At 42.7% G+C, this 10234-nt stretch overlaps 1 protein-coding gene across 1 annotated transcript in view; it reads right to left on the reverse strand.

The window, feature by feature from the left end:
- The window catches only part of LOC124719684 (piggyBac transposable element-derived protein 3-like), a 33462-nt gene extending 23738 nt beyond the window's left edge, over window positions 1–9724 (reverse strand). Inside the window, exons 1-2 of the mRNA XM_047244893.1 lie at window positions 9593–9724; window positions 7697–9271 (exon numbers count right to left, since the gene is read on the reverse strand). Of these exons, the coding sequence (XP_047100849.1) occupies window positions 7697–9271; window positions 9593–9722 (1705 nt within the window). The 5' untranslated portion in view covers window positions 9723–9724. The remainder of the gene's footprint in view (window positions 1–7696; window positions 9272–9592) is intronic.
- Window positions 9725–10234: the final 510 nt, after the last annotated feature.

Consider the following 10234-nt stretch of genomic DNA (forward strand, 5'->3'; position numbering starts at 1 on the left):
GCATTCTTTTACCTTTTTTTTAATTTCCAACTGGAACCACATCCTATTACACAGTAGTCTCTCTCTCTTTTTTATAATATATATATATATATATATATATATATATATATATATATATATATATATATGTGTGTGTGTGTGTGTAGACTGATTCTATTTCACCACCTGATGCTAACTATATACCAAGAGTTATCTCTTCTAGAACAACATGAGGGACACAAGAATGAGATCAAGGTGCGAATCATCGAATCTCGATTGTGAGACCGAAAGAACAATGAAGGACGTAAGAGGAGCACACATGTGTCACTATAGGAAAAATTGTAAGTAAAGTAGTTTTGCATACACATGAAGCAAGCAATGTGGCTGATAAGAAACTAGCAAAGAGTTTATGATGTTTTCCACTATTTTTTGTCATTAAATATTGTTCCCGAACATAGGTTCAATAAACGAGTCCATCATGAATTTGCCGATCGATGAAGGTGTAGACAGTATGGCCCACCAATCACACAACACTATTATGTTTGGTATGTGAAAAATATTTAAAACTGATACAATGACACTGTGAACAAGTGTGTGGGCTGGTTTAGTTCGAGTGATGAGAGCCATCACCGACTGGCAAGTCCTCCACACGTTGGAAACATCACGACATTGCAGGCGGTGCTCCCTGGTGTCAGGCACGCCACACCTGCCACAGTTGGGGGAGGCGAGATTTTTGTCATGACTTGTAGCAGATACTTATGGCTTATGCAATCGAATACGTTCGCAAAGTCTACGGATAGAATAGCTGTCGATAGTTTATAGACTGCCGTGTGGGCTACTATGCCTCGGCTAAACGCTGATTGGTGGGCAGTGTGTTATTGACAACTTTGTACCACAATGCAGACACATCGGACGACAGAACACTGTTATTGATATTTGACCACCCTTGCTTCCAGTTTACAGTAGGTTAGCGAACTTCCAGTTTATTAACAGGAGGTTGGCCCATCAAGTCGATACAGAGTTGCCGTGCTGTCCTGTGTGGATCCGTGGCTGTGCGGAGGGCGTAACTTCTATTAAGGATATATTCTCGTACAAAGGACATACAGTAAGGGATGTTCGCCACCGATATTGGGATGCATTCAGATTGTGGCCGATAGGTTTCCAGCAGAGCTGCCGCCGATTCATCCAGGAAACTGGCCTGCAGAGTGGAAGTGCGGTTCACGAGCAAGGCTGCACATTTGCGGCTGAAATCTACTAGTCCGAGTCCAGGACACCAACTGTTTCTCGCACTCTAAAAATTTCGTGGCGCCCGAGTAGCCAGTAAACTGATTGAGATACAACACGTCCTATTAATTTCGGCACACTAAACAACTGTACCATATACCGTGCCTTAGAGAGGATAGAGGAATTAATGAGCTTGACTTTCTGGTGAAAATGAAGCTTCCGGGTTGCGTGGCTTCTGCAAATGCCCCTAATGGAGTTCAGATGTATTCTCTAGTTTCGCGCTTGCATGTGCTGCGGACATGCAGTTACGTCTAGGCCCAACATTTTGTGGTCTAGCACGACTCTGTACCGGACAACATCGGTAGCTAGCAGACCCAGTGGAAGTATGGAGTTTTATGAGTGTTGTTCACTGCTCCAGACGTGCCAGACTGGCGAAGGGAGGAGCAAATCGAGTCTATGTCGGTTGTATGGTCTATGAAAGTGCCTACATCGTCTGTGTATGCCACACATTTAATGGAAGCATTTTATATTTGTACACCTTCTGATACCTGGCCTATTGTGCTGAGATGCGGGTCTATGGCAATAGCGAATAGGAAAACTGACAGTGGACATCCTTGTCTGACAAAGCGGCAGATAGGGATCGGTTTGGTTTCCCATCCATTTATTGTGACTACTGATTCTGCTCCTATGAGAAAGTTTTGAATTATTTTAATAAATTCTCGGCCAAACCCCATTTTTGTCATGACTTGTTTCAGATATTTATGCTTATGCTATCGAATGCATTTGCAAAGTCTACAGATAGAACAGCTGTCAATAGTTTATGGAGTGCCGTGTGCCTATGTCTCAGTATATAGACGCTGCATGAAAAATATCGGTGTGTGACTCCACATGTTTGGTAGGAGCTGATAGCTTTGTTCATAACCGGCTTCATGTTCTCTGCAATACACACTTGCAGCGATTATGTAATCCGTGTTGAGTAGTGTGATGGGTCGAAATTCTTGGACACAGAACGTGTGTTGTGTTTTGGGGACAAGCACAACTCGACCTTCCAGAAAATTAGCAGAAGTTTTGCTGCTACAAATTATTTCGTTAACTATGTCAGTGAGTTTTTCTTCAAAGATGTCCCAGAAGACCTGATAAAATTCAGTTTTAGAGTCCATCAAGTCACAGAGACTTACCTTTAGAGCACGATCGTACAACAGATTTTGTGTCTTGTAATGTCACCTCCACTTTCAATTGTTCGTAGTCCGTGTCTGAAATGTCAGTCTGCACGTCATATAACACGTAATTTAATGCTTAGCCATGTACCTCAATGTCTCGAAACAAGGCCCTGTAGTGGGCAGTAATATGTTGGAGAATCTCTGATTTCTGTGCGAGACGCTCGCTTGACGCCATTGTTATCGCTGGCACGTGTTTACGTGGTGCCCGTGTTTTTTCACACACGAGGTGATAGGACGACGGTTCTTCGTCGCCCAGAGCGCACAATGGGCGACTTAGGACCAAGATTCTTTTGCCCTTTCATTATGTATGTGGACAATCTTTGATTTAATACAGTTTAAAAGGAGGCGGAGATTATTTGGTCCGATGGGGGCGTTTAGAGCATCTTTGAGACATTGCTGAAAAATTCTAATATGCACTGTTTCCAGAAAGATACCTCCTGGCTATAACACTGAGCAATCAGTCTAATTTGTGGCTTTGGGTAGGCAGTCCATCCGCCAAGTGTTGAGCTGTAGTTTTTCTCTTTCTGCAGGCAATACTGCCACACAGATTGCATTTTCGAGAGGAAGCCTGTCGCCGCAAGGTGTCGTGTGTTGAGTTTGTGCAACCTGGAAGCAGGTGTTTCATTTGCATGCTGCAGGTGTATGGCAACGACAAAACCGCGATGGTCGCTAAACGCGACTGAGATGATCTCTACACTATTTAGATTGTTTGTAATCTGTCGAGAGACATATATGCGGTCTATTCTACATGCCCCACTATTATATATGTGCGTATATTGAGTCGTGTGAGGGTGGAGGAGACACCACCTGTCCCGCAGATCTTTGGCAGCTGACTGGTTAACTAGTTCAGACGTTTGCCAACGTCTGGACGTTGTCAGACTCTACGGAATTCTTGTATAACATCGCGGTGCGTGATTTTATATTATTGTTGATATTATAAATAACATCATATCCATTTACATAACTGAAGATGTTTGCAGTGTATTCCTGAAGGAAAATTACGTCAAAACGACCGTACCGTACAAGGTGAGAATAGAAAAAGATTTTATTTGTGTATCGCAGGCAGACACTGAAAGCGGAGAAAGAAACAGAGAAGCATTATCTAAAGAAAACGGAATACAAATCGCGATAATTTCTCCTGTGTGCTCTTTGCAATAGAGATTTCTTAAGAAGCAAAAGTGAGGCTGGAGTTATGTGACGAATATTTGAGACTAATTTTAAGTCCTGTTCGAACTCAGGCATCTTCGGACCGGTCAGAATCGCGTTGTTGTCTTGAGCAGGGAGGATCGTTGGTACTTTCCATCGGTATGTGAGTGTGTGGCAACAGCGGTGAGCCGACTTGCGTGGCATGGTCCACATGAATGTCGTCTCCCAGGATCTGGGGTGAGTGGCGAGTACAACATTCGTGCAGCTGCTCTGGCTGTCATTTAATTGGCGCTGATAGTACAACCTCAGTTACGAGCAGCTGTATGCCAAGTTCTTTTTCTCGTTTGTTAAGAAATTCCCACAGATGCCGAACAGTTGCCTCACGCCAGCGTTCTACTTCTGTTTCGGGAGATGCAACAGGGACGACTGTGGAACGGCTTGCCATGCCATTTCCACCTGGCGCCTCAGTTGGACCAGCGTTCGTGCTGGACGTGCAGACCGCGTGAGACGACGCTTCATCCAGTCCCAAACATGCTCAATGGAGGACAGATCCGGAGATCTTGCTGGCCAGGGTAGTTGACTTACACCTTCTAGAGCACGTTGGGTGGCACGGGATACATGCGGACGTGCATTGTCCTGTTGGAACAGCAAGTTCCCTTGCCGGTCTAGGAATGGTAGAACGATGGGTTCGATGACGGTTTGGATGTACCGTGCACTATTCAGTGTCCCCTCGACGATCACCAGTGGTGTACGGCCAGTGTAGGAGATCGCTCCCCACACCATGATGCCGGGTGTTGGCCCTATGTGCCTCGGTCGTATGCAGTCCTGATTGTGGCGCTCACCTGCACGGCGCCAAACACGCATACGACCATCATTGGCACCAAGGCAGAAGCGACTCTCATCGCTGAAGACGACACGTCTCCATTCGTCCCTCCATTCACGCCTGTCGCGACACCACTGGAGGCGGGCTGCAAGATGTTGGGGCGTGAGCGGAAGACGGCCTAACGGTGTGCGGGACCGTAGCCCAGCTTCAGGGAGACGGTTGCGAATGGTCCTCGCCGATACCCCAGGAGCAACAGTGTCCCTAATTTGCTGGGAAGTGGCGGTGCGGTCCCCTACGGCACTGCGTAGGATCCTACGGTCTTGGCGTGCATCCGTGCGTCGCTGCGGTCCGGTCCCAGGTCGACGGGCACGTGCACCTTCCGCCGACCACTGGCGACAACATCGATGTACTGTGGAGACCTCACGCCCCATGTGTTGAGCAATTCGGCGTTACGTCCAACCGGCCTCCCACATGCCCACTATACGCCCTCGCTCAAAGTCCGTCAGCTGCACATACGGTTCACGTCCACGCTGTCGCGGCATGCTAGCAGTGTTAAAGACTGCGATGGAGCTCCGTATGCCACAGCAAACTGGCTGACACTGACGGCGGCGGTGCACAAATGCTGCGCAGCTAGCGCCATTCGACGGCCAACACCGCGGTTCCTGGTGTGTCCGCTGTGCCGTGCGTGTGATCATTGCTTGTACAGCCCTCTCGCAGTGTCCGGAGCAAGTATGGTGGGTCTGACACACCGGTGTCAATGTGTTCTTTTTTCCATTTCCAGGAGTGTATAAAGCATAGATACAATTCCCTGTTCCATTCATAACACTTCTCCATTATTTGCCGTAAGCTAAAGATCTGGTCCTGACAACCTCTAAGAGGCCTAAACCCACCCTGATTTTCATCCAATTGGTCCTCAACTAATACTCGCACTTTCCTTTCAACAATACCTGAGAAGATTTTACCCACAACGCAGATTAAAGAGATACCTCTGTAGTTGTTACAATCTTTTCTCTTTCCATGTTTAAAGATTGGTGTGATTACTGCTTTTGTCCAGTCTGATGGAACCTGTCTCGACTCCCAGGCCATTTCAATTATCCTGTGTAGCCATTTAAGACCTGACATTCCACTGTATTTGATGAGTTCCGACTTAATTTCATCCACCCCAGCTGCTTTATCGCACTGCAATCTATTGACCATTTTCACCACTTCCTCAAATGTGATTCTATTTCCATCCTCATTCCTATCCCATTCTACCTCGAAATCTGAAACATTACTGATCGTATTTTCACCTACATTGAGCAACTCTTCAAAATATTCCCTCCATCTGCCCAAGGCATCCACAGGATTCAGCAGCAGTTTTCCTGACCTGTCCAAAATACTTGTCATTTTCTTCTTACCTTCCTTTCGAAGACTGCTAATTACACTCCAGAATGGTTTTCCAGCAGCTTCACCCAAAGTCTCCAACCTGTTTCCAAAGTCAGGTTTAGAAATTGCATCTGAATTTTCGTTTCTGCGGCCGTGTCGCTGTTGTCTTTTTGAGGCTTTGCTCGGTGAATTGCTCGTAGATCTCTGACTTGGGGATGGACTAGGGTCTTTACGCAAAACACGAGTTTGTGAGGAAGCAACAGAACTGCACCCACTCTCTGAATTTTGCATGTTGTCCGGGAGTAGTGAAACAAAGTATGTGTTACCCCACATTCCATTGTTGCCAGATGTATGCGGCGATGACGTCATCCAAGATGGCGGCCTGTAGACTTGGCAATAGTACATGACATCATCCAAGATGGCGATTTGTAGACTTGGTAACAGCGCATGACGTCATTCAAGATAGCGGATTTTGGAGGGAAGTTTGAATTTTGGCGGGAAGATGGGTCAATTAAGCTACCTCCACTAACCTAAACTTCCAGAAAAAAAACTGGCGGGATATTCAAATTCCAGCAGGATAATGCGTCACACCACTAAATCGTTGGAAAATAGGCCAACTGGGCTACATCCACTAACCTAACCCCCAACCCCCCTAGAAAATGGCGTCATGTTCAAATTCGAACAGGATAATGCACCATATCGCTCTTATCTCTACTAAGCAAAGAAAATCGCAGGAAAATAGCTCACTTGGCCTACCTCCACTGATCTAAGTCACCTGACCATCACCTCTTCCTACAAACTGGCACCAACTTTTAATTTTTGCGGTACACAAAATTCAATTCCCATATGTCTACTAAGCTAACAAAATGGTGCAAAAGAAAAGACACTTTACTAACCTCAGTCGCGAGACTGCCACCACCTCCTAAACATTCGTGGGAAAAGGACTTGGACGTAAGAGTTCATTTAAGCAATTCTATGCAGGTGTGTTTACCACAAGGTCAGGACTCCAACTCTAATATTATAAAATTTTCCTCATACTCTTCGATATTAAGCACATACCAATATAGTCCAAATTATTTATCCACAGTCCTTGTAGTTTAGAGTGCTGTAGAGCTCTGACTAACTAGAACTAAATATATAAAAAAAATTATATATTCACTCTGCAATAATGATCTCTTCTTTGTAAGACATTCTAAATTAATTTATAATTTTTTACTAAAAGAACTAATTCTCTCCTGATGTATAGAGAATGTACAAATACAGAGAACAATCACTTTTCTCTGTCAATTAATTAAAAATATTGTGTTTCAAAGGAGGATCCAATTTAGATGAGACCTAATAACGACCCAACCCAAACACATCTGCCTATTCAATCTTCTTTTTAAACCTCAACCCGATCACCAAAGCTATCCATCACATACTAAATATTACTCCCCTATTCAAGCATTTAAATCATATCACACTTAACCCTCTATTGCACAAGAACAGTAAAACTAAGAATTTTCAAATAACAACTTTGGATTTATACTTCATAGTGCCCATGAATGAAAAATAGATGATGATAAACTTTCTAGTATATATATTTTGGAAAATATCACTCTGTATGTTCAAATATACACTGTGCAAATACGGATGTAATGAGTACGTTTATATTAGTTCGTATAAGGTACTAAATTTTTGGAGAACACAGTTCAAAATTTATGGTACATCCACAAATTAAGACTTTAAATTAAATTTTATTCAAAAAACAAAAATAAAAAAAATTATAAAAGTTGGGTATACATCAGTTAGCAAAATGTCACTACTATGCAGTTACATATTTCCAGAATTTATACATTGTGAAAATTGTAGAAACAATTTCTATCTGGTACAAAACACAAATAGGTGTTACATTTGGTACACATTATTTTTGTTATTTTTTGACATTTATTATATTTACATCTGGCAGATTTTTCACAGTAGTTAGGCCAGTGATCGATTCTGTCCTTCCTGATGTCAGCATTTGCTGTATTTGGCTGCCTTCTCTTTTTGGTGCCACTGCCTGGTGAGCTATCCAGCGACTGTCTCTTGGATGGTTTTCCTGACCAGCATAAGGATTCAGCAATATCAAGCTTGAAATCAAACAAAGCCATCTGGGTTTTCTCTTCAATACTATCTTCATGACAGGCTCTCTTATAAAGTAGCCAAGCAACAACACAACTCATGTCCAATAAATGGAAGAACAGTCTCATGTAATATTTCTTTGACCTGATTTTCGTTCTGTACAGAGCTAATAAGGAGTCAATAGTGTCAACACCTCCCATAAACTTGTTGTACTCCTTCACAATCTTTGGGCATTTTATTTGGATACGTTGCTTTGTTTTGTTGTCATATCTTGCAACCTGGCTTTCTGGGTGAGTACCTGAAAAGGTGCCCAGAAGGCTGACACACCTGTTGTCTTGCCATTTCACAAGAATCAGGTCATATCCAGAAACAGATGCAGTGGATTCAACAGATGTGCCTCTTCCCTGCTTTTTCATTTCAGCATCAGAAGGCATCTTATTGTTTCTCACTCTATTCAATTGTACTGTTCCCAGACTGTGAATACCACATTTTACCAGCTCAACTTGAAGCTCTGGACTGCAGAACCAGTTATCATAGAACAGTTTATGATTTTTGTACTTTGGTATTCTTTCAGCCAATCTGAGCACTACATTTCCACTGGCGTTTACATTAGGAAGATGACTGGGTTGATTGACAGGTCCAGAATAGACTTCGAAATCATAAATAATACCACTGGCACCTGCTATGCAATATATTTTGTAGCCCCACTTTTTTGGTTTCTTGGGATTATACTGTTTCAAGCTACTGTGACCTTTGAATGGCACAATTTGTTCGTCCACTGCAAGGTGTTCTTCAATTGGTATTTTTGATAAATTTTTTCGCAGCATGTCGCTTACCATTCTAACCTTGAACAGTCTGTCAGGTGCAGAATGTTGCTGAGTATTGTCAGCAAAATGTAAATATCTCTTTATTTGTTCCCATCTGCGTAGTGTCATTACATCAGACACTTGTTTCACACCACATTTCTTGTTCCAGTATCTTCTGTTCCCAGGTATAGCAATCAGTGACATGTAGAATGCAATACCAATAAATTGTTCAATTTCGGTAGAGGTAACACTGAAGGTGTTGGCCACATCACACTGCTTCGAATACAGATTCGTTTGTTGACATATGTAGTCAATGATACTTGAGTCAAAAATCTTTTTGAAGTACGTTAGTGGTGAAAATACTTCTGTAGATGGTGGAATTTCTCCAGTCCAAACAGGAGAAGGAAATACAGATTTTACCGTGTTCCTCTTCCAAAGAAGGTTCAATTTCGGCACATTACAACGAGATGGAGATTGTGCCTGAGGAAGATTATCACCAACTTCAGGTTCAACTATCTGCTCTGTGTTTGAAACACAAGGCACTCCCACTTCATCTGGCTCATCACAGTTTTCTTCGCTGCTGCTACTGTCACCTGATTGTGAGCCTGAAAAGTAGAGTGTGAATTACTTGTCATCAGAAACTGAACAAGAGATGGTGCTGGGAAACTATATAAAGCTGACTAGGCTACAATGCTGGTCTAAGTCACAGTCACAATTTTTTAGATAAAAAGCATGAAACACATTTGGGACAACAACAATTGATATATTGTCACGAGAAAAAGAACACACATGAAAAGAACTGTAAAGAGTTGTATATTAGAGCAAGTAAAAGTTGCCACTGTAGCGAAAATCCAATCAACTTCTTATACTGATGTAACTCTTTACATGATTTTTTTATGAAAATTGCTAGTCAATTTCTAACTCACCTGTAAGTCGTTCAGGAACGTAGGTTTTATCCAGATCACTGTCATCACTGTCCAAACAGTCCTCGTCACTGCTTTCTGGAGGAATGTAGCTTCTCCCTTGTCTTTTTCGGTAAAATAAACGGGTATCCATGTTTCCTTCACGAATTGTCCGCTTTTACCTTTACTGCACACTGTTCATTCAGATACACACACACAAAAGTTTGAATAAAAAGCAAAGAAACAATTATTTCGAAAGAAACAATACGTTTATAGCTTTTGTAGATTCTTCCAATAGAAACACGACGAAAGAAAAGCTCAAAAGACACGTCACTCATGAATAAATAAATACAAACAATCGCACGCCCGGAGACCCACAGCCTTCTAGACATACCAACAGTTCTGCAAACTTTTACTCAACTGCCGTAAGCAGATGCTGCCATCTGACGTGATACACGAAAAATACAGATGTACATCTGAGTATACAGTGCACGTCAGTGGCACAGTTACATTATATGAGCCAGTACAGAGTTCTGAAAATATGTATATTTAAATATACACAGTGCAATAGAGGGTTAAGTCATCTACACTCGCATCGAACCTTTAATTAAATGTAAACTTTAATCACTCCTGCACCGGTCACCTGCACAGCATACATAGAGACAA

The sequence above is a fragment of the Schistocerca piceifrons genome, chromosome 11 (genome assembly GCF_021461385.2).
Source record: "Schistocerca piceifrons isolate TAMUIC-IGC-003096 chromosome 11, iqSchPice1.1, whole genome shotgun sequence".
NCBI lineage: Eukaryota > Metazoa > Arthropoda > Insecta > Orthoptera > Acrididae > Schistocerca > Schistocerca piceifrons.